Source organism: Oncorhynchus nerka, linkage group LG26 (assembly GCF_034236695.1).
Source record: "Oncorhynchus nerka isolate Pitt River linkage group LG26, Oner_Uvic_2.0, whole genome shotgun sequence".
Taxonomy (NCBI): Eukaryota; Metazoa; Chordata; class Actinopteri; order Salmoniformes; family Salmonidae; genus Oncorhynchus; species Oncorhynchus nerka.
The window spans coordinates 22,079,546-22,104,604 of NC_088421.1; the positions used below are offsets into that span (position 1 = coordinate 22,079,546).

General features: G+C 45.6%; 1 protein-coding gene across 1 annotated transcript in view; it reads right to left on the minus strand.

Annotated features, from left to right (window-relative positions):
* Positions 1-18,282: 18,282 nt before the first annotated feature.
* radil2a (Ras association and DIL domains 2a) overlaps positions 18,283-25,059 on the minus strand; it is a 34,852-nt gene continuing 28,075 nt past the window's right edge. The window contains exons 13-15 of the mRNA XM_029650918.2: positions 20,727-20,878; positions 19,559-19,698; positions 18,283-19,382 (exon numbers count right to left, since the gene is read on the minus strand). Coding sequence (XP_029506778.2) covers positions 19,283-19,382; positions 19,559-19,698; positions 20,727-20,878 — 392 coding nt within the window. The 3' untranslated portion in view covers positions 18,283-19,282. The remainder of the gene's footprint in view (positions 19,383-19,558; positions 19,699-20,726; positions 20,879-25,059) is intronic.

The window sequence follows — 25,059 nt, forward strand, 5'->3', positions numbered from 1 at the left end:
GTCACCAGCCATCACCAGGACGCAGCCAGTCACCAGCCATTACCAGGACACAGCCAGTCACCAGCCATCACCAGGACACAGCCAGTCACCAGCCATCACCAGGACACAGCCAGTCACCAGCCATCACCAGGACACAGCCAGTCACCAGCCATCACCAGGACACAGCCAGTCACCAGCCACCACCAGGACACAGCCAGTCACCAGCCATCACCCGGACACAGCCAGTCACCAGCCACCACCAGGACACAGCCAATCACCAGCCACCACCAGGACACAGCCAGTCACCAGCCATCACCAGGACACAGCCAGTCACCAGCCATCACCAGGACACTACCTTCTGCTCTCTGCGTCTGACTCCACACCCATCACTCTCCCGTCTACCTTCTGCTCTCTGCGTCTGACTCCACACCCATCACTCTCCCGTCTACCTTCTGCTCTCTTTGCGTCTGACTCCACACCATCACTCTCCGTCTACCTTCTGCTCTCTGCGTCTGACTCCACACCCATCACTCTCCCGTCTACCTTCTGCTCTCTGCGTCTGACTCCACACCCATCACTCTCCCGTCTACCTTCTGCTCTCTGCGTCTGACTCCACACCCATCACTCTCCCGGCGTTACACAATTAGTCTCAAAAGAAGCACTTCCCTTTTGTCTGGAGTTTGTTGTGCACTGCACTGAAGGCTAGAATTGACGTACAAAAACAATGCCCTTGAACAATATCGCAGATACACATGGCACATTTATACTGCATGAGGATCATATTTGCATTAATTACATACAATACATAATGGACAAGAGATAGTCTAGCAGGGGCATTAGTCTAGATAGTCTTTAGTCAGGTGCATTTTGGAATGAAAGACTAGTCATAATCCTGGAAAGCAATGGCTTGTGGGAGGCTGCTTGTGCTTATTCTCCAGTCTCGTAGACACTCTGTGTAATATTCTCCTTCTAAAGCTGTGTTACATCAACTTCAATGATGCCTCCCTGAAAATAGGCATTGGATATATCCCTTTGTTTTCTACTGCTGTTGGCCCCACAGTTGGTGATGAATTGATTTATGGTTTGTGGCTTAGTCAGGGCTCCTGAACATGCTGTGCTCAAGAGAGTTTTGGCTGACTTTATTTTTGACTGATGTTCAAAAGCAATGACCTGCTGAGGTTCACTGTTCTCAGCGAGGCACTGGGTGTTATTGGCAAGTGAATTGGCACTGCCCTGCTGCTCACAAATCAAAATGGCTTTGTGTCAAAATCAAAATGACGGCTATGCTTGAGTGGTTATTACAGACAATAAATGTCATTATAAATGAACCAAAACAACCAAAACTGAACGAAGAGTTAGACTAAGATGATGACCTGGAAACAGTGAGGAGCAACCCAGACAGAGATGAGCGGATGCTCCATCATCTGAGTCTGGTGATAAGGTGCACACCGCCAGCTGGGATGAGGAGGTGGAGGAATGAGAAGTTGCCTGCCAACCAGCTGGGAAGAGGAGATGGAGGAATGAGAAGTTACCCGCCAAGCTGCTCTTCAGTCCAGCCACGCAGCGGTAGGCAGTGCTAGGGCATCACAGGGCAGCGCAGTGTACAGGAACACCCACTGAGCTCATGCTGGCCTGGAAGTAACGCTACACTGAGGATCCCAACAGAACAGAGACAGAGTGTAGGGGTGGAATACCAACTAGTTCCACAGTGGTGGCGAGTATTGAACTTTACTTAACAAAACAAACACTGTCTAGTACTTTGGTCTGTTCTGTTTCCACAGTGTCTCTCCTCTGCCAAATAGATTATTCCCAAATAACCTTTTAGAGGTTGAAGAGTTTCAGGCTGAAGTCAGGTGGATAAGAGAGCTCAACACAGGTTGGTGGCACCTTAATTTGGGACTCGTGGTAATAGCTGGAGCGGAATTAGTGGAATGGTATCAAATATATCAAACACTTGGTTTCCATGTGTTTGATGCCATTCCATTTGCTCCGTTCCAGCCATTATTATGAGTCGTCCTCCCCTCAGCAACTTCCTGTGGAGCTCAATGTATGTATGGTATCATATATGTTGGCCCCTATTGGATGTTTCTCTCACTTCAGTCTAGTTGGCAGACTCAGCCCATCCTTAGATTGCTTATTCTTCAGTCCCACTGCCACAGTGTCTCAGATGCAGCCTGCCTTCAGTGTCTACAATGTCCTGCAGCCTGCCTTCAGTGTCTACAATGTCCTGCAGCCTGCCTTCAGGGTCTACAATGTCCTGCAGCCTGCCTTCAGTGTCTACAATGTCCTGCAGCCTGCCTTCAGTGTCTACAATGTCCTGCAGCCTGCCTTCAGTGTCTACAATGTCCTGCAGCCTGCCTTCAGTGTCTACAATGTCCTGCAGCCTGCCTTCAGTGTCTACAATGTCCTGCAGCCTGCCTTCAGTGTCTACAATGTCCTGCAGCCTGCCTTCAGTGTCTACAATGTCCTGCAGCCTGCCTTCAGTGTCTACAATGTCCTGCAGCCTGCGTACAAAAGAATACACCCGTGCCATTAATAGAGAAGCGTGTTTCTTAAATCCCTTCACATGGAACCAGAGGCAGAGCTGCTGCTATGCTTGAGCCCTCCACCGCTACAGCTGACAGTACCTTAGCTCAGAATGGGCATTGATGCAAGGGAGTAATCTGACAATGTGTCTCGTCTCATGTTCCTGAACATGCAGGGATCTGTGGACTTCTCATGTCACCAAGAATGACAAAATCCCTAAGAACCTATTTATGTCAGCTGGATGCCTTAACAGGAGTCAGTCATTCTGTGATGACATAAAACAGAGAATACATGGTCTCTTAAAACAGCCCTGTGGATAAAGAACAGGGTATCACAGTTTAGGATCATTATAATGTAACCAGCAGTTGGTATCAGAAGTGCAGTTGATGAAAATGCTGACATCTAGTGGTAAAGAGATGAATAAACGATATGAACAAGATTGAATGTTCATTATTATTTGACTCTTGATAATAACACTGGCTTCAAATAAAATATGTTTCACTAACGTTCATAACAAGTCAACAAATTATAGCACAAATATACTATAGGCAGCCATGAAAAATGTATGAACTATATACTCGTGAATCTACCTACTATCACCTACTATCACTTACACAGACTCCGACTCCTTTTTGGCTTTGTGCAGATTACCTCTTAATGGTCATGCTTGTCACCTCCCTTGGCAACGTGTCAACATGGTGCCTAGAAAGATTTTCAGTAAACAAAAAGTAGGACAAGGCGAGAAGAAATTATTCCTAAAACATGAGGCCACCAAGCGTAAAAATAAGTAAGTAGATTGTGAAATAAGAACAATTTCGAAAACACCTGTTATTTTTTTTATTTTTTTTATTTCACCTTTATTTAACCAGGTAGGCTAGTTGAGAACAAGTTCTCATTTGCAACTGCGACCTGGCCAAGATAAAGCATAGCAGTGTGAACAGACAACACAGAGTTACACATGGAGTAAACAATTAACAAGTCAATAACACAGTAGAAAAAAAGGGGCAGTCTATATACAATGTGTGCAAAAGGCATGAGGAGGTAGGTGAATAATTACAATTTTGCAGATTAACACTGGAGTGATAAATGATCAGATGGTCATGTACAGGTAGAGATATTGGTGTGCAAAAGAGCAGAAAAGTAAATAAATAAAAAACAGTATAAAAACAGTATGGGAATGAGGTAGGTGAAAATGGGTGGGCTATTTACCAATAGACTATGTACAGCTGCAGCGATCGGTTAGCTGCTCGGATAGCTGATGTTTGAAGTTGGTGAGGGAGATAAAAGTCTCCAACTTCAGCGATTTTTGCAGTTCGTTCCAGTCACAGGCAGCAGAGTACTGGAACGAAGGCGCCAAATGAGGTGTTGGCTTTAGGGATGATCAGTGAGATACACCTGCTGGAGCGTGTGCTACGGATGGGTGTTGCCATCGTGACCAGTGAACTGAGATAAGGCGGAGCTTTACCTAGCATGGACTTGTAGATGACCTGGAGCCAGTGGGTCTGGCGACGAATATGTAGCGAGGGCCAGCCGACTAGAGCATACAAGTCACAGTGGTGGGTGGTATAAGGTGCTTTAGTGACAAAACGGATGGCACTGTGATAGACTGCATCCAGTTTGCTGAGTAGAGTGTTGGAAGCCATTTTGTAGATGACATCGCCGAAGTCGAGGATCGGTAGGATAGTCAGTTTTACTTGGCGGCGTGAGTGAAGGAGGCTTTGTTGCGGAATAGAAAGCCGACTCTTGATTTGATTTTCGATTGGAGATGTTTGATGTGAGTCTGGAAGGAGAGTTTGCAGTCTAGCCAGACACCTAGGTACTTATAGATGTCCACATATTCAAGGTCGGAACCATCCAGGGTGGTGATGCTAGTCGGGCATGCGGGTGCAGGCAGCGATCGGTTGAAAAGCATGCATTTGGTTTTACTCGCGTTTAAGAGCAGTTGGAGGCCACAGAAGGAGTGCTGTATGGCATTGAAGCTCATTTGGAGGTTAGATAGCACAGTCTCCAATGACGGGCCGAAAGTATATAGAATGGTGTCGTCTGCGTAGAGGTGGATCAGGGAATCGCCCGCAGCAAGAGCAACATCATTGATATACACAGAGAAAAGAGTCGGCCCGAGAATTGAACCCTGTGGCACCCCCATAGAGACTGCCAGAGGACCGGACAGCATGCCCTCCGATTTGACACACTGAACTCTGTCTGCAAAGTAATTGGTGAACCAGGCAAGGCAGTCATCCGAAAAACCGAGGCTATTGAGTCTGCCGATAAGAATATGGTGATTGACAGAGTCGAAAGCCTTGGCAAGGTCGATGAAGACGGCTGCACAGTACTGTCTTTTATCGATGGCGGTTATGATATCGTTTAGTACCTTGAGTGTGGCTGAGGTGCACCCGTGACCGTTATATTTCTCGGGCAACGGCACAACCCCCAGCCTAAAATAATTAATGGAGCTGCATTGAAAATATGGTGGAACATCACTTCAGAAAAAAAACATGTTTTTATGCATTGTCAACAATGCTAAACCAATGGACACATTTAATTTCACATGACAACATTGTAACAACACACCTCGACAGTAAAATCACAGTAGGCCTACTTTACTTCCAACAGGGGGCGTTGTAACACAATATGTTGCTATACACTGAGTATTCAAAACAGAACAGCTGATCTTTCCATGACATAGACTGACCAGGTGAAGGCTGTGATCCCTTATTGATGTCCCTTGTTAAATCCACTTCAATCAGTGTAGATGAAGGAGAGGAGACAGGTTATAGAAGACTTTTTAAGTCTTGACACAATTGAGACATGGATTGTATGTGTTCCATTCAGAGTGTGAATAGGCAAGGCAAAAGATTTAAGTGTCTTTGAACGGGTATGGTAGTAGGTGCCAGGTGCATCGGTTTGTGTCAAGCACTGCAATGCTGCTGTTTTTTTTGCACTTAACAGTTTCCTGTGTGTATCAAGAATGATCCACCACCCAAAGGACATCCAGCCAACTTGACACAACTGTGTGAAGCATTGGAGTCAAGATGGGCCAGCATCCCTGTGGAATGCTTTTGACACCTTGTAGAGTCCATGCCCCAACAAATTTAGGCTGTTCTTATGGCAAAAGGGGTATTCGAGGAGCCGTTCTAATAATGGAAATGCATGCCCTCAACGATGGTAGGCAGGCGAGATCAGGTGGGAACATTCTAGCCAATGAGAGGGCAGATACGCGTGTGAAGAATTTTCCTATGATCGTGTGCTTGAGTTTCTATAGATTTTTCCCTTCTTATATTTAAACCAGATACCCTTGAGGGTATACTGGTATATCAGTCTGGGTAATAAAAGAAGATGTGTTATGTAATTCACTACTGATGTTGTGTGTTGGTGCCCTGACATTTTTTCTTCATACCAGAATGACTGAGACAAGGCTTTTTCATGGTGGCCTATGTGGTTTAATTTGTAGATTCTCTTGTGTTGATGTTTCTCTTTTATCAGTAATCAGATCAGGTCATGTTTTCTTCCTCTAAACCATATGAAGTAAATGTAGGGGGGGGGGTAGTCATCAATCCAGAGAGAAACTCCAGGGAGGGGTCATCCTTTGGCTCCCCTGTGAAACGAACACAAAGAATATGTTTCAGTTTTCTCAGACGACAGGTGTTTGTGAAAGGGGAGACATGTAAATAATTGGATACTTTGATGATCTCAGACTATCTTTTTTATCATTACATAATATTAGACACTATGCATTACATATTATAGATTGTCATACATTGAGTAAAAAATGTCATAGGTTATAGGTTATGAGGCAATGTTTTTATGGAAGACTGGTAAAAATGTTAGGTCCTGACCATTCAGTATGTAGTATAAGAGGCAATCTTTTAGTCTATGAACATCTGTATGGCTGTTGGCATCCACTGGTGCTTTACTTTTGATCAGTTTCCAGACTGGACACTGCATTGCAGGGCTGACTCATATAGTTCAAAGTTATTAGTCTTCTACCTGCTGTTGCTCTCCACCACCACCCCCACCCCATACACCCCTCATACCCCCCTCACAGCCACAGTCTGTGGGACTCATAGGTGCCCTCTGCCCCCCGGCCTGGTCTGGATATCTGCTGGGAGGGTTAGGTCTACAGTGAGCTGCACCCCAGACCCAGAGCTGACGTGTCCCCCTGAGGAGCTCTACACCGGGCTCCCCAGTCTCCAGATGAAATTTCCTGTGTCTGGGGGGGGCTCTCTCAGGGAAGGGCTCTCTCTCTCAGGGAAGGAAACCTGGGAGAGCAGTAACCAGCACACTCTGGAGCTTGGTGTTGAACTAGTCACCACTATGTTGTTTCCTGCCCTCATTGTTATAGATAGGGAGGAAGGATGAGACATTTCAAACCCTGGTTTGCCCTTTGTCAGTGTTCACTTCCCATTATGTCAGTCTTCATTTCCCATTACGTCAGTCTTCATTTGCCATTACGTCAGTCTTCATTTGCCATTACGTCAGTCTTCATTTCCCATTACGTCAGTCTTCAATTCCCATTACGTCAGTCTTCATTTGCCATTACGTCAGTCTTCAATTCCCATTACGTCAGTCTTCATTTGCCATTACGTCAGTCTTCATTTGCCATTACGTCGGTCTTCATTTACCATTACGTCAGTCTTCATTTGCCATTCTATTTTGGTCAATGTCGAGTCTGTATCTAAATGAAAAGGTTTGTTGAATCACGACTCAAACATTGTACTATTAAAAGGAAATGGAAAAATAAACATGTTTTGGACCACCGTAACTCATTTCTCTTTGTCTTCAGAGCCCAGAGTGAGACACTGAAGACCAGCACTGAGGCCATCACAGATCCAAACACAGACCCCAGTACTGTCTCGTACCCTGGAACACCTATCAACCAGGACATAGTGAAGGAGAAGAAACAGAAGAGGGCTATTATACTGACCAAAGATGAGAAGAACATGGTATGGTGCAACACATAATACTCAAATATACACTACCGGTCAAAAGTTTTAGAACACCTACTCATTCAAGGGTTTTTCTTTATTTCTACTATTTTATACATTGTAGAATAACAGTGAAGACATCAAAACTATGAAATAACACTAATGGAATCATGTAGTAACCAAAAAAGTGTTAAACAAATTAAAATATATTTTATATTTGAGATTCTTCAAATAGCCACCCTTTGCCTTGATGACAGCTTTGCACACTCTTGGCATTCTCTCAACCAGCTTCACCTGAGATGCTTTTCCAACAGTCTTGAAGAAGGTCCCACATATGCTGAGCTGCTTTTCCTTTACTCTGCGGTCCGACTCATCCCAAACCATCTCAATTTGGTTGAGGTCGGGGGAATGTGGAGGCCAGGTCATCTGATGCAGTACTCCATCACTTTCCTTCTTGGTCAAATAGCACTTACACAGCCTGGAGGTGTGTTGGGTCATTGTCCTGTTTAAAAACAAATGATAGTCCCACTAAGCCCAAACCAGATGGGATGGCATTTCGCTGCAGAATGCTGTGGTAGCCATGCTGGCTAAGTGTGCCTTGAATTCTAAATAAATCACTGACAAGTGAGACCTACAAAGCACCCCCACACCATCACTCCTCCTCTTCCATGCTTTAGGGTGAGAAATACACATGCAGAGATCATCCGTTCACCCACACCCCGTCTCACAAAGACACTGCGGCTGGAACCAAAAATCTCAAATTTGGACTCCAGACCAAAGGACAACTTTCCACCGGTCTAATATCCATTGCTCGTGTTTCTTGGCCCAAGCAAGTCTCTTTGATGTTGAGATGTGTCTGTTACTTGAACTCTGTGAAGCATTTATTTAGGCTGCAATTTCTGAGGCTGGTAACTCTAATAAACCTATCCTCTGCAGCAGAGGTAACTCTGGGTCTTCCATTCCTGTGGCGGTCCTCATGAGAGCCAGTTTCATCATAGCGCTTGATGGTTTTTGTGACTGCACATGAAGAAACTTTCAAAGTTCTTGAAATGTTCCATATTGACTGATCTTCATGTCTTAAAGTAGTGATGACTGTCGTTTCTCATTGCTTATTTGAGCTGTTCTTGCCATAATGTGGACTATGTCTTTTACCAAATAGGGCTATCTTCTTTTATAACACCCCTACCTTGTCACAACACAACTAATTGGCTCAAACACATTAAGAAGGAAAGAAATTCCACAAGTTAACTTTTAAGAAGGCACACCTGTTAATTGAAATGCATTCCAGATGACTAACTGACTAGGTATCCCCCTTTCCCTTTTACCTCATGAAGCTGGTTGAGAGAATGCCAAGAGTGTGCAAAGCTGTCATCAAGGCAAAGGGTGGATACTTTGAAGAATATCAAATATAAAATATATTTTGATTTGTTTAATACTTTCTTGGTTACCACATGATTCCATTAGTGTTATTTCATAGTTTTGATGTCTTCACTGTTATTCTACAATGTATAAAATAGTAAAAATAAAGAAAAACCCTTGAATGAGTTGGTGTTCTAAAACTTTTGACCAGAAGTGTACATCAGGAGCCTTATACGTAGTACGTAGTAGCAATGTGAGGACTCTCAAATGCACCTTGTGAGAACCTAGCCTGAAAGTGTTATGCAACATAGCACTGTGATAATGGTTTTGTGTTTCATCCCGTAAGGCCGCCTTAGAGAAAACCTGCCAGGCCTTTAGGTCCGACCAGACGGAGTATGAGCGGTTTCTGGATCACATGACTCTCTGGCTCCAGGAGCACCAGGAACAGGCAGTGGAGCTGTTCAGCCTGTGTGATACAGACAGCCCTGGTACCATCCCTCTTCTGGGTAATCCATCCCTCTTCTGGTCTGTTACAACCTCATTCCCAGCCAAATGGCCCAATATGAGCTGGAAAATCTATCAAAGCTTTCATCTGGGGCTCATGGCTGCAATTAAGGTATGTCAAAGGATTACCTCATAATGAGTCCAAATACTCTTTTCAATGCTAGTAGTTCACTCCAGCATGTTTCAGTGAGTTCCATTTGGAAATGTTGTGATGATTCTTTCCACCGTAGACCCCTTGAAAAGTAAGGTCAAATGTAACTGGCTGTTCTCAGCTCCTTTAAATGTAACATAAAGAAAACCACCGTGGCAAGCGATTACAAAACGTTTTATGAGACTCCTGAGTCAGTCCTATCTGAATGCCACTGACTGTGTGGGGTTTTATTTAAGATATATAAGTGCTTATGGTCAGTGTTCTGATTCAGACTGCTTAGAATGCAAGCACTTGTTCATTTCCTGGAGAGCTTGTAAGTGGCCCTCTCACCCCCCACAGATAACAGCTCGTCCTGGGAAACAAAAACAGAACAATGTTCCTTTTGTCCTTCAGGCCCCAGACATTGAGTAAGTTTCTTCAGAAGAAAACATTAATCCTTCAGAAAGTTGGAGCCAAGGAGAACCAAGGAGCACAGTCAGCCTTAAGCCTTAAATCCATCATTCAGGCCTCTTTTATTTAAATTTGATTTAACCTTTATTTAAATCTTGGCTAATGCCTCTGTGCATAGAGCCATTCAATGGCTGATTCACTGGAGAAATAGCATCATCATTGGTATAAGAATCACTATCTAGGGGATTAGCACTTTATAAGGGACATATAATAGCCACAATGTCTGTAGATTGTCTCTGGTATAAAAAGCAATACGTTCAAATTGAAAATCCCTTACATCCTTAGGTATGACAGATTTGGGGATTCCATGTCTGCAATTTCAGCTGGATCTGCTGCCTCAGCTACTGAGGAGAGGCAACGATGGGGAGATTGATTACAGGGACATGAGCAACTAACTACAGAGAGTAAGGTAAAGCAAAATCAGCATTCTATTCTATTCAAATCAAATCAAATTGTATTTGTCACATGCGCCGAATACAACAGGTGTAGTCATTACAGTGAAATGCGTACTTACAAGCCCTAACCAACAATGCAGTTAAATAAAAGTAACAAATAATTAAAGAGCAGCAGTAAAATAACAATAGCGGGGCTATATACAGGGGTGCCGGTACAGAGTCAATGTGTGGGGGTACCGGTTAGTCAGGGTAATTGAGGTAATATGTACATGTAGGTAGAGTTATTAAAGTGTTGAAACATAGATACGCAATAACAGAGAGTAGCAGCAGTGTGAAAGGGGGAGGGCAATGCAAATAGTCTGGGTAGCCATTTGATTAGATGTTCAGGAGTCTTATGGCTTGGAGGTAGAAGCTGTTTAGAAGCCTTTTGGACCTAGACTTGGCAGTCCAGTACAGCTTGCCATGCGGTAGCAGAGAGAACAGTCTATGACTAGGGTGGCTGGAGTCTTTGACAATTTTTAGGGCCTTCCTCTGACACCGACTGGTATAGAGGTCCTGGATGGCAGGAAGCTTGGCTCCAGCGATGTACTGGGCCGTACACACTACCCTCTGTAGTGCCTTGCGGTCAGAGTCCGAGCAGTTGCCATACCAGGCAGTGATGCAACCCGTCAGGATGCTCTCGATGGTGCATCTGTAAAACCTTTTGGGGATCTGAGGACCCATGCCAAATCTTTTCAGTCTCCTGAGGGGGAATAGCTTTTGTCGTGCTCTCTTCACGACTGTCTTGGTGTGCTTGGACAATGTTAGTTTGTTGGTGATGTGGACACCAAGGAACTTGAAGCTCTCAACCTGCTCCACTACAGCCCCGTTGAGGAGAATGGGGGCGTGCCCGGTCCTCCTTTTCCTGTAGTCCACAATCATCTCCTTTGTTTTGATCACGTTGAGGGAGAGGTTGTTGTCCTGGCACCACACGGCCAGGTCTCTGACCTCCTCCCTATAGGCTGTCTCGTCGTTGTCGGTGATCAGGCCTACCACTGTTGTGTCATTTGCAAACTTAATGATGGTGTTGGAGTTGTGCCTGGCCGTACAGTCAGGAGTGAACAGGGAGTACAGGAGGGGACTGAGCACGCACACCTGAGGGGTCCCCATGTTGAGGATCAGAGTGGCGGATGTGTTGTTATCTACCCTTACCACCTTGGGGCGGCCCGTCAGGAAGTCCAGGATCCAGTTGCAGAGGGAGGTGTTTAGTCCCAGGGTCCTTAGCTTAGTGATGAGCTTTGAGGGCACTATGGTGTTGAACTCTGAGCTGTAGTCAATGAACAGCATTCTCACATAGGTGTTCCTTTTGTCCAGGTGGGAAATGTGGAAATGTGGAGTGCAATAGAGATTCCATCATCTGTGGATCTTTTAGGGCGGTATGCAAATTGGAGTGGGTCTAAAGTTTCTGGGATAATGGTGTTGATGTGAGCCATGACCAGCTTTTCAAAGCACTTCATGGCTACAGACGTGAGTGCTACGGGTCGGTAGTCATTTAGGCAGGTTACCTTAGTGTTCTTTGGCACAGGGACTATGGTGGTCTGCTTAAAACATGTTGGTGTTACAGACTCAGACAGGGAGAGGTTGAAAATGTCAGTGAAGCCAGTTGGTCAGCGCATGCTGGTAATACGTCTGGCCCTGCGGCCTTGGGAATGTTGACCTGCTTAATAACCTCTTAAGGCTAGGGGGCAGAATTTTCACTTCTGGATAAATAGCGTGCCCAATTTCAACTTCCTGCTACTCATGCCAAGAATATAAGATATGCATACTATTCATATATTTGGATAGAAAACACTCTGAAGTTTCTAAAACTGTTTGAATCATGTCTGTGAGTATAACAGAACTTATGTAGCAGGCAAAACCCAGAGGACTAACTGTTCAGAATTATCTCTCTTCCCTATATTGTCTTTGCCATTGGAAATGTAATAGAAATATACTTTCAGTTCCTACATCTTCCACACGATGTTGCCAGTGTTTGGAATATGGCTGAGGTTATTTATTTTATTTCAACTGTTCCGAGTTGGCAGGAAGTAGGCCAACTCGGAACAGGGGACCCTTTTGTGAGTTGCACAAGACGTGATGAGCAGAGTTGGTTTCTTTTCGTTCATGTATTGAATACAGATTGCCCCATCTACAATTTGATCGATTATTAACATTTTAAAATACCTGCCCGCTTGACCCTATCCCCTCCTCTCTTCTCCAGACCATCTCCGGTGACCTTCTCCCTTACCTCACCTCACCTCGCTCATCAACTCATCCCTGACCGCTGGCTACGTCCCTCCCGTCTTCAAGAGAGCGAGAGTTGCACCCCTTCTGAAAAAACCTACACTCGATCCCTCCGATGTCAACAACTACAGACCAGTATCCCTTCTTTCTTTTCTCTCCAAAACTCTTGAACGTGCCGTCCTTGGCCAGCTCTCCCGCTATCTCTCTCAGAATGACCTTCTTGATCCAAATCAGTCAGGTTTCAAGACTAGTCATTCAACTGAGACTGCTCTTCTCTGTATCACGGAGGCGCTCCGCACTGCTAAAGCTAACTCTCTCTCCTCTGCTCTCATCCTTCTAGACCTATCGGCTGCCTTCGATACTGTGAACCATCAGATCCTCCTCTCCACCCTCTCCGAGTTGGGCATCTCCGGCGCGGCCCACGCTGGATTGCGTCCTACCTGACAGGTCGCTCCTACCAGGTGGCGTGGCGAGAATCCGTCTCCTCACCACGTGCTCTCACCACTGGTGTCCCCCAGGGCTCTGTTCTAGGCCCTCTCCTATTCTCGCTATACACCAAGTCACTTGGCTCTGTCATAACCTCACATGGTCTCTCCTATCATTGCTATGCAGACGACACACAATTAATCTTCTCCTTTCCCCCTTCTGACGACCAGGTGGCGAATCGCATCTCTGCATGTCTGGCAGACATATCAGTGTGGATGACGGATCATCACCTCAAGCTGAACCTCGGCAAGACGGAGCTGCTCTTCCTCCCGGGAAGGACTGCCCGTTCCATGATCTCGCCATCACGGTTGACAACTCCATTGTGTCCTCGTCCCAGAGCGCTAAGAACCTTGGCGTGATCCTGGACAACACCCTGTCGTTCTCAAATAACATCAAGGCGGTGGCCCGTTCCTGTAGGTTCATGCTCTACAACATCCGCAGAGTACGACCCTGCCTCACACAGGAAGCGGCGCAGGTCCTAATCCAGGCACTTGTCATCTCCCGTCTGGATTACTGCAACTCGCTGTTGGCTGGGCTCCCTGCCTGTGCCATTAAACCCCTACAACTCATCCAGAACGCCGCAGCCCGTCTGGTGTTCAACCTTCCCAAGTTCTCTCACGTCACCCCGCTCCTCCGCTCTCTCCACTGGCTTCCAGTTGAAGCTCGCATCCGCTACAAGACCATGGTGCTTGCCTACGGAGCTGTGAGGGGAACGGCACCTCAGTACCTCCAGGCTCTGATCAGGCCCTACACCCAAACAAGGGCACTGCGTTCATCCACCTCTGGCCTGCTCGCCTCCCTACCACTGAGGAAGTACAGTTCCCGCTCAGCCCAGTCAAAACTGTTCGCTGCTCTGGCCCCCCAATGGTGGAACAAACTCCCTCACGACGCCAGGACAGCGGAGTCAATCACCACCTTCCGGAGACACCTGAAACCCCACCTCTTTAAGGAATACCTAGGATAGGATAAAGTAATCCTTCTCACCCTCCCCCCCTCCCCCTCCCCTTAAAAGACCTAGATGCACTATTGTAAAGTGGCTGTTCCACTGGATGTCATAAGGTGAAAGCACCAATTTGTAAGTCGCTCTGGATAAGAGCGTCTGCTAAATGACTTAAATGTAATGTAAATGTAATGTAAATGTTGTATTACAAAAGTAGTTTGAAATATTTTGGCAAAGTTTATAGGCAACTTTTGAATTTTTTTGTAGTTGACGTTGCGTTTTTCTAAGCTGTTTTTTATGGATCAAACGGGCTTTATAAATGGACATTTTCGATATACATTGGGGCAAAAAAGTATTTAGTCAGCCACCAATTGTGCAAGTTCTCCCACTTAAAAATATGAGAGAGGCCTGTAATTTTCATTATAGGTACACTTCAACTATGACAGACAAAATGAGAAAAAAAATCCAGAAAATAACATTGTAGGATTTTTAATGAATTTATTTGCAAATTATGGTGGAAAATAAGTATTTGGTCAGCTACAAACAAGCAAGATTTCTGGCTCTCACAGACCTGTAACTTCTTCTTTCAGAGGCTCCTCTGTCCTCCACTCGTTACCTGTATTAATGGCACCTGTTTGAACTTGTTATCAGTATAAAAGACCCCTGTCCACCACCTCAAACAGTCACACTCCAAACTCCACTATGGCCAAGACCAAAGAGCTGTCGAAGGACACCAGAAACAAAATTGTAGACCTGCACCAGGCTGGGAAGACTGAATCTGCAATAGGTAAGCAGCTTGGTTTGAAGAAATCAACTGTGGGAGCAATTATTAGGAAATGGAAGACATATAAGACCACTGATAATCTCCCTCGATCTGGGGCTCCACGCAAGATCTCACCCCGTGGGGTCAAAATGATCACAAGAACGGTGAGCAAAAATCCCAGAACCACACGGGGGGACCTAGTGAATGACCTGCAGAGAGCTGGGACCAAAGTAACAAAGCCTACCATCAGTAACACACTATGCCGCCAGGGACTCAAATCCTGCAGTGCCAGACGTGTCCCTCTGCTTAAGCCAGTACATGTCCAGGCCTGTCTGAAGTTTGCCAGAGAGCATTTGGATGATCCAGAAGAAGATTGGGACGATTCGATCTTAGTCCTGTATTGACACTTTGCCTGTTTGATGGTTCATTGGAGAGCATAGTGTCCCGCTCTTTGAAAGTGGCAGCTCTACCCTTTAGCTCAGTGTGGATGTTGCCTGTAATCCATGGCTTCTTGTTGGGGTATGTACGTACAGTCACTGTGGGAACGGCATCATCAATGCACTTATTGATGAAAACGGTGACTGATGTGGTGCACTCCTCAAGAACTCCTCGCCATCAGAAGAATCCCGGAACATATTCCAGTCTGTGCTAGCAAACAAGTCCTGTAGCTTAGCATCTGCTTCGTCAGACCACATTTTTATTGACCGCGTCACTGGTGCTTCCTGCTTTAATTTTTGCTTGTAAGCCGGAATCAGGAGGATAGAATTATGGTCAGATTTCCCAAATGGAGGGCGAGGGAGAGTTTTGTACACGTCTCTGTGTGTGGAGTACAGGTAGTCTAGAGTTATTTTTCCTCTGGTTGCACATTTAACATGCTGGTGGAAATTTGGTAAAATGGATTTAAGTTTCCCTGTGTTAAAGTCTCCGGCCACTAGGAGCGCCGCTTCTGGATGAGCATTTTCCTGTTTGCTTATGGCAGTATACAGTTCATTGTGTGTGGTCTTAGTGCCAGTATCGGTCTGTGGTGGTATGTAGACAGCTATGAAAAATACAGATGAAAACTCTCTCGGTAGATAGTGTGGTCTACCGCTTATCATGAGATACTCTACCTCAGGCAAACAAAACATTGAGACTTCCTTAGATATCGTGCACCAGCTGTTGTTTACAAATATACATAGAACGCCACCCCTTGTCTTACCAGAGGCTGCTGTTCTATTCTGCCGATAAAGTGTAAAACCCGCCAGCTGTATGATGTTCATATCGTCGTTCAGGCACGACTCGGTGAAACATAAGATATTACAGTTTTTAATGTCCCGTTGGTAGTTTAATCTTGCTCGTAGGTCATTCATTTTATTTTCCAATGATTGCATGTTTGCCAATAGAACGGATGGCAGTGGGATTTTACTCGCTCGTCAACGAATTCTCTGAAGGCAGCCCGACCTCCGCCCCCTTTTTCTCCGTCTTCTCTTCACGCAAATGACAGGGATTTGGGCCTGTTCCCAGGAAAGCAGTATGTCCTTCACGTCGGACTCGTTGGACTCATTAAAGGAAAAAGCTACTACCAGATAACAGTTTGTTAGGAGCACGTAAAACGTCAGCCATCCTCTCCGGCGCCATTCTTCACACACTCCATTCTCAAACATTCTAGTGTGGATATTTGAGCATGTTTCTATTGGTTTCTATTGATGTTTTATCATTCTGTTTGAAAGAGTGGAGGGTAAGGATGAGAGAGAAGAGAATGCTGTTCCCTGCTGTTTGGAGATCACTAGAGAGAACTACAGCCCAGTCCTAACTGTCAGCTGGGATTGTGGATCCCACCACCTCCTGAGACAAACAGGTAAGACATTCACATACACTACATACTGCACAAACAAGCACTCAGACATACAGTATCTATACACACAGAAATACTCATGCTACAGTACATCACCCAGACAGGTCTACTTAAAATGAACTCCCATTGAAAATACACGTCAGCCATTTATGTTTACGCGGAGGTTCGACGTCGCCTGTGTAAAATGAGGCAAAGCTAAAAGCCAACAATTTGTAGTCAAGATGAATTGTTTCACAAATTCTTGTGGTTCAATTGGAACAAACTAGCAGCACTAATGAACAGTAAATATGTAGGATCTGCCCACAAATTGCTGCTATACCAAAACAGCCAGTCTGTGAGGTTAACCATGGCAACCAACCCTCTCAGGACAAAGCTATTTCTGACCTTGTAACTCTGTGATCAGCACTAAATCAATTTGGGACACATCTCATAAAGACCTTGTATTGCACAGTAAGGAGTATAAAATAGCATAGCTGATCATAAGAGACAGTATATTTATCATCCACCTATTCTATTTCCAAACATGTTCCAGGTTCATTCTTCTGAGTATCAGGCTTATACTATTTGACTACGGAGGAGCCCATCCAGGGAGCTTTGAGGTGGTTTCTTCCCAGGAGCACCAGGGTGTCCAGCCTGTTCAGGGTGATCGAGAAGCGGGTTGGAATCCAGACCACCAGCCTGCAGGTGTTCAGGACCAGAGTTCCCTCCCAGGAGTCCTTCCTACTGCCAGACAGCTCTCTGGGGGAGTGTGGCTTCACTGGAGGCCCTGAGGACTCACCCAGACAGGCAACACTGTTCTATGTCTACAGGCTGGATTTCACTGACTGCCCCATCCTCAAATGTGACCACTACTTTGGTTCTAAGCGACCTCAGATTGGGGAGGACTACTTTGGTTCTAAGCGACCTAAGATTGGGGAGGACTACTTTTGTTCTAAGCGATCTCAGATTGGAGAGGACTACTTTGCATCAAGGCCTGTCTAGGTGACCTGTATAACTTATAGTATCAGCTGTGTAACTTACTATATCAGCACTTTTTTGATGTACAGATTTCTCTTTGTGTGACTAGCACCACGAAGCAATTACAGTTGATAATTGGCTGTGTTTAGTTAATTATTAAATCTGATAATTAAAAGTGCATTAATGTCAGCGTTATACCAGGGGAGAAAATTGACGACTTGGGCAGAACACTCCTCACAATCAGCAGCTTCTGACATAGTTTTGTGTTTACCTGCAAGCATGAAGTATGCAAAGTGTGAGATTGCCTTTTCAATGCCAAAACAACCATTTTCCTCAGGGCACAGTGGAGAACCCTGGGGTGTGTCAAATTGAGTTGTGTAGTGGAAAGTGCTGCTCTAGTGGAAACCAAGGGCACTATAAATGGCGGCTCTTGTGGTGGCCCACTAAAGCGTGTCTGCCCTGTGCGAGACACACCCTTGGTTCCCTGCTACCTCCCCCCGTTTAAAAGCACTTGGTCAACAGCTGGAGTCCTTATTCCCCCCAAAGTGTGCCGTTGCTTTATTTGGCCTTGTTAGGTCCCACGTCGTAGAGTTCAACCATCTGGGGATGCAGGTTGTACCGTCTGTGAGGCAACAACCTCTATGGGTAGAAGGCAATGTAGGGATTGGGGAATAACTCAGGAATTTGGGATTTTGCTTTAAAATCTAAATAACATTTATTTAATATGTTCAAAAATACTGGACAATATAAGTATAAAAAAATGGAATACTCTTATATTTGTCATCAATAAAATTGAAGACTTAACACTGTTAAAGAGAGATAGTTGACTTAAAACTGTCATAAAGAGTCATTTGTTTATAAACATTTCATAAACAGTAATAAGTTATAGTGTCATTGTCACCACATGGGAAAGGTCAGAGATGTGTAGCAGTGATACCTCCAGGAATCTATATTAGATTATCACCGAGATCCACTGAAATGCCTTATAGATAACCATAGAGTCCATGACAACCTTTCGTTATACTGTAGTGCTTCAGAAAATATTTCACTAATTAGCACTTCAGTAAATATCCAAAGTATACAGCCACTACAACATTAGAATGAGTCATAGTTTTTACTCAAAAAATACATTATAATTTACAGTTCTATAAAAATTGTATATTTGCATAACTCCTTATGGGTTTTGGCATTTGTAAAGCTGAGCAATCTTCAGACAGAATGCTGTGCACTAGCCATTTGTCAGTAGATAGTGTCCTTGAAGACACTGAAATAACTCAACCCTGCTCGCAACAACGGCCTTAACCACTGTTCTCTTCTACTCTCCCAAACCCAGTGTTTTCTGGGTACGAAGGACAGCTCACCATGCAGATGTAAAGACTTCTGCAAAGCTGCCTGGACCATTATGTTGATACACATGTCGTGTTTGCGTTTGAAATTGCATTCATTCAAAAGGGGTGCTTCAGAGAAGACTTGAGCAATAGTGGATTCAGTCTAGTGGTTTCATCCACCTTTGAGTGTCCTCCTGTTCATTCTATGTACAGTAAAGCTTCATTTCAAATACTCAGTGAGAAGAGATTATTCACCAAAACAAAATAAACAGTCAAGTGTCTTTTATCCTTTGGTTGAGGATCACGTCTCGTAAAGTACTGACAGACAACTAAGCTCCTTAGTTGGATAAAAAGAGAAGATTAAGCTCCCTTCTGAGGGTCAACGGTCACTTGGGGAAGCCTCCAATGAAACCTTCCTTCCACTCAGCACGTGATCACTGAGCTCTTCCCCGTTGATTTGGACTCATTTTTGGCCACCAGCAATCTGAGGGCATCTCCAGATGAACGAATGAGCTCTCTACCACTGTGAAGGAGAGAACGAGAGAGAACGTCAGAGGGTGTGTTAAACAGAGGGAGGGAACGACACTACTCTATGTTGTGTTTTATAACTCGTATTACCTAAATAATATTCAGTACTCTATTACAACTTCTTAATCAACACAGGGTGCTAAAGACCAGTCTCCATCTTACACTACTTACATGTGGTATTCCATGCCCACCAGACTGATGCCGTTCACAGCCAGGATACGATCTCCCAACCTCAGCTTCTGGCACTGGGCGGCTGGGGACTCTGGTACCACTGACTTAATATAGATCCCAGTCATCTTCAGAGGTGTTTTCTACACAGGACACAAGAGGATGCAGGAAGCGTTGAGGTTGGGCCTGAAGACATGCCGTACCTGCACTATAGTATCATTACAGGAACATCTCCACTGTTTCATCTCTATCCTACAGGGGGCACCACATGCTATAGAATCCTCCACAGCACTACACCTGCATGCATATACATGAGTAGAGGCTTTCACAGGAAGCATTGAGGTTGGGACTGAAGACATGCCGTACCTGCACTATAGTATCACTACAGGAACATCTCCGCTGTTTCATCTCTATCCTACAGGGGGCAGCACATGCTATAGAATCCTCCACAGCACTACACCTGCATGCATATACATGAGTAGAGGCTTTCACAGACCAGGCACGTTTCTGTTATGAATTAAATGATGAAAACAGCACTTTAGTGGAATTTGAAGCCAAAGGCAGACCTTGGAATGAGGGTAATAATAACCATTGCAGCTGCCTATTGTGCAATAGAGGAGTCTACCGGTTCTTATAAATTAGCTTAGTGTTCTCAATGTGGTTCATGGCTGACTTCAAAAGGAGGTCAACACATTTACCACATGTTGTACACCTGTTAGTAAACCCAAGCTTAAGCCCACACCCACATACTATAACCACACACACACACACACACACACACACACACACACACACACACACACACACACACACACACACACACACACACACACACACACACACACACACACACACACACACACACACACACAAAGTCCCACATAGGCACAACAGCTCTTCTTTCTATCTGTAGTTGAGATCTACGTCACAGTTCAACTCATCATTCATTTCAAGCTAGATTTCCCTGACTTTGATGCATGATGATGTAACACAGTTAATCATGGGGAATATGTAACCAAACAGAATGTTAGAGCTTTTCAAGTTTCATTGATTTCCCCATGCAGAGAGGTGAAAAATAAGGGAGGTAGAGAAACAAAAAGGAAGATGAGACTTGGGTGAAGGAGATGAACAAAGGGGGAGGTGGAGGAATAAAGACAAGGATTTCACCCACCATTCCATCCACCAGTGCCAGGCCTAGACCATGAGGTCCTCTGTGTAGCTCCACAGTAAACACTTCATCCCTCTCTTTCTCCTCCTCTTCCTCTGCATTATCTTCCTCCACATTCCCATTCCTTCTCTCAGAACATTCCCTTGGGCAGCTGCCTGCCGAGGAGACACACACAAGAACACCCCACATTAGACACAGTATCCAATCCAACCTTAACTCTGTTTAAAGTTATACTTTTCCTGTTATTGTGGTCCTTTTAATGAAATTATAAAGAAATCATATCACTGTGGCAATTTGAGACAGGGTTTACTTCAAGAGAAAACATGAAAGTAGTGTCTGTTCCCCTTTGGTTTTCCCTCTACAGTACTTTCTAGGTGTCTCTGTCTGTCTGTCTGTCTGTCTGTCTGTCTGTCTGTCTGTCTGTCTGTCTGTCTGTCTGCCTGCCTGTCTGTCTGTCTGTCTGTCTGTCTGTCTGTCTGTCTGTCTGTCTGTCTGTCTGTCTGTCTGTCTGTCTGTCTGTCTGTCTGTCTGTCTAGTCATGTGAAAGAGAAGTTCACAAGGCATTAGTGTTATAAGGATTATTATTTCGACCAATAGGAATATATATGGATCAAAGACTGGAGGTTCATCTGAGCTGCTCCAGAGGGACACGCAGTTGGTTTGATCTCCTCAACATACATATAACTACCACTAATATTGAACACAGATGTTGCATTTGGACTCCATATAAAAATCATGTCAAGTCGGAGTGCTATAAAACTGTGGGGAGTCCACTAAATGCATAGACGTTGTAATGAGAACCATACAGAACCCCACTGAGAACAAGCTCTACATGTAAAGCTTTGGGGCCTTGGGAAAGCTCTTCCTCAGGTTGGTCTGGTGCTCTGTGGTGTATTTATCCTGTCACAACAACCTAGCCACCAGCAACAGTACCACCAGCATGCCCTACACTTTCACCCCCCCCCCCCCCTGGTGTCCCCTGCTCTCCCCTGGTCTCCCCCTGGTGTCCCCTGCTCTCCCCTGGTGTCCCCCTGCTCTCCCCTGGTCTCCCCTGGTGTCTCCCTGCTCCCCCTGGTGTCCCCCTGCTCTCCCCCTGGTGTCCCCTGCTCTCCCTAGTCTCCCCTGGTGTCCCCTGCTCTCCCCTAGTCTCCCCTAGTCTCCCCCTGGTCTCCCCTAGTCTCCCCCTGCTCTCCCTAGTCTCCCCTGCTCTCCCTAGTCTCCCCTGGTCTCCCTAGTCTCCCCTGGTCTCCCCTAGTCTCCCCGGTCCCCCTCTGGTCTCCCTGCTCTCCCCCAGCCCGAGCCCATCTGCCCCCCATACAGGACCTGCTCTGGACAATGCCTGTCCCGATTAAGATTCCACGCACCAACCCAACTGTAAATTCCCATGACGGGTCAGCCACTGATCTTTTCTCTCCTGACATCACCACCTCTCTGTAATTCTTGGTACAGATTAAAGGATTAGCAATGCTACCAAAATAGCAGTAAGTTACCGTTAGCGCCCAAAACCACCGAGGTTGAGCAGAGAGCAGGATCACTCTATGGGACTGGGAGGCCACAGTAATACAAGGTGGGAAGCTATGGCCAATGTCATAACCAGGGATATGACATGATTAGAGAATATTTCTGTGAAAGTGGGTAATGTTCAATAGTACATCATTATCATAACAATATCTTAGGTTTATGACAAACTATTAAACCATAGAGCCCGTATAAAGACAAGGGCCATTGATCGTAATGAGTTCTGATTATGATCAACAAAATGGAAGCTTTAGTAAAGCCTTATTTACACACAACCACACAGGGGGTCAGGGAGCTTTAAGCAGGCGGTAAGCACTTACACACAACCACACAGGGGGTCAGGGAGCTTTAAGCAGGCGGTAAGCACTTACACACAACCACACAGGGGGTCAGGGAGCTTTAAGCAGGCGGTAAGCACTTACACACAACCACACAGAGGGCCAGGGAGCTTTAAGCAGGCGGTAAGCACTTACACACAACCACACAGGGGGTCAGGGAGCTTTAAGCAGGCGGTAAGCACTTACACACAACCACACAGGGGGTCAGGGAGCTTTAAGCAGGCGGTAAGCACTTACACACAACCACACATGGGGTCAGGGAGCTTTAAGCAGGCGGTAAGCACTTACACACAACCACACAGAGGGCCAGGGAGCTTTAAGCAGGCGGTAAGCACTTACACACAACCACACAGGGGGCCAGGAAGCTTTAAGCAGGCGGTAAGCACTTACACACAACCACACAGGGGGCCAGGAAGCTTTAAGCAGGCGGTAAGCACTTACACACAACCACACAGGGGGCCAGGAAGCTTTAAGCAGGCGGTAAGCACTTACACACAACCACACAGGGGGCCAGGAAGCTTTAACCAGGCGGTAAGCACTTACAGACAACCACACAGGGGGCCAGGAAGCTTTAAGCAGGCTGTAAGCACTTACACACAACCACACAGGGGGCCAGGAGGCTTTAAGCAGGCGGTAAGCACTTACACACAACCACACAGGGGCCAGGAAGCTTTAAGCAGGCGGTAAGCACTTACACAACCACACAGGGGGCCAGGAAGCTTTAAGCAGGCGGTAAGCACTTACACACAACCACACAGGGGGCCAGGAAGCTTTAAGCAGGCTGTAAGCACTTACACACAACCACACAGGGGGTCAGGGAGCTTTAAGCAGGCGGTAAGCACTTACACACAACCACACTGGGGGCCAGGGAGTTTTAAGCAGGCGGTAAGCACTTACACACAACCACACAGGGGGCCAGGGAGTTTTAAGCAGGCTGTAAGCACTTACACACAACCACACAGGGGGCCAGGGAGCTTTAAGCAGGCGGTAAGCACTTACACACAACCACACTGGGGGCCAGGGAGCTTTAAGCAGGCGGTAAGCACTTACACACAATCACACTGGGGGCCAGGGAGCTTTAAGCAGGCGGTAAGCACTTACACACAACCACACAGGGGGCCAGGGAGCTTTAAGCAGGCGGTAAGCACTTACACACAACCACACAGGGGGCCAGGGAGCTTTAAGCAGGCGGTAAGCACTTACACACAACCACACTGGGGGCCAGGGAGCTTTAAGCAGGCGGTAAGCACTTACACACAATCAAGTGTTACACAAAGCGTTTGTCTCTGATTTAGAGTTGAGGGAATTATCTGGTGTTAATCAATAGAAAAGATTCTACTGGACTAACGGGCTTTTAAAATCTAACCTGTTGTTTGGATATGACCTGGGACTGTGGTATCTGAAATCAGAAACATTCAGGATTCTCACAATGTTTTAGATAAAGTGGCATCAAACGTTTAGACTCACTCTCTTTTGCTAGGTGTTTGACTCAACGATTGTATCCCTTGAGAAAAGGTCAATGTACTGTATAGGACAGGCGCACTAGACTACTATTTGAGAATGTCCGGCGGTCACACACATTTCCTAGGTGGCAAAGGTCCGGATAGGTATTGTCATTAATCGGCATAGTAGCAAACCCCCACCTCCCAACCCATGCAATCTCAAACTGTTTAAATTGTTCACAGACACATGGCTGGCTGAGAGAAAATGTTCTCAGTTTAAACCTAATTTCTTGAAATTCTACGCATTTTGACGTTTTAAAGCTAATTTCTTGATATTCTACACATTTTGACATTTCTGTGTGTTCATATGATACCTGAGTAACTGAACAAAATCAATGCGGGCCGCTGGTGTTGAGGCCCCTGGGCACGTAATCTGGCCATGATAACTACAGGATTTAGATAGCTGGTTAGTCTAATTTATCCATCTAGCTCACATGGGCTAGTCCACTGAACATTTCTGACAGGTTATAAATAGCTCCATAAGGTCTGTCAGTGAAGGACATAAACAAGAGGAACTTGATCCGGACTGTGGTCCGCCTGTTGAGTATGGCTGGTATAGGACTTATATAAAAGTGTTAGAACCTTACACATTGTTTGAGACATCACTAGAGAAAGCTGACCTGCTTTAGGAAGGGGGACGTCATTGTTATCCCTGGAAGTTAACCCTGGAAGTGTCCCTCCCAGTTACAGAATAAGATGTTTAGTCCTTTCCTCCCCTTTCTCAGCTCAACTCCTCCACCACGGAATAAATCATAACCAGAGAGCAGTCTGCTCGCTTTCCCCTCCCATCCACTCCTACAGATGACCTCATGAGCAGAGCTTCAAAAAACAATAAGCCTGAGGAGAAAATTGCCTTTCCTCTACACATGGAATCCACCCTACAGGGAGAACATGACCTTTACACAGCCAGAACATCTCTTTATTCCTCCAATGACCTGTAGTTTCTGTCCAAAGTCAATAGGGTTGAAGAGATGACGG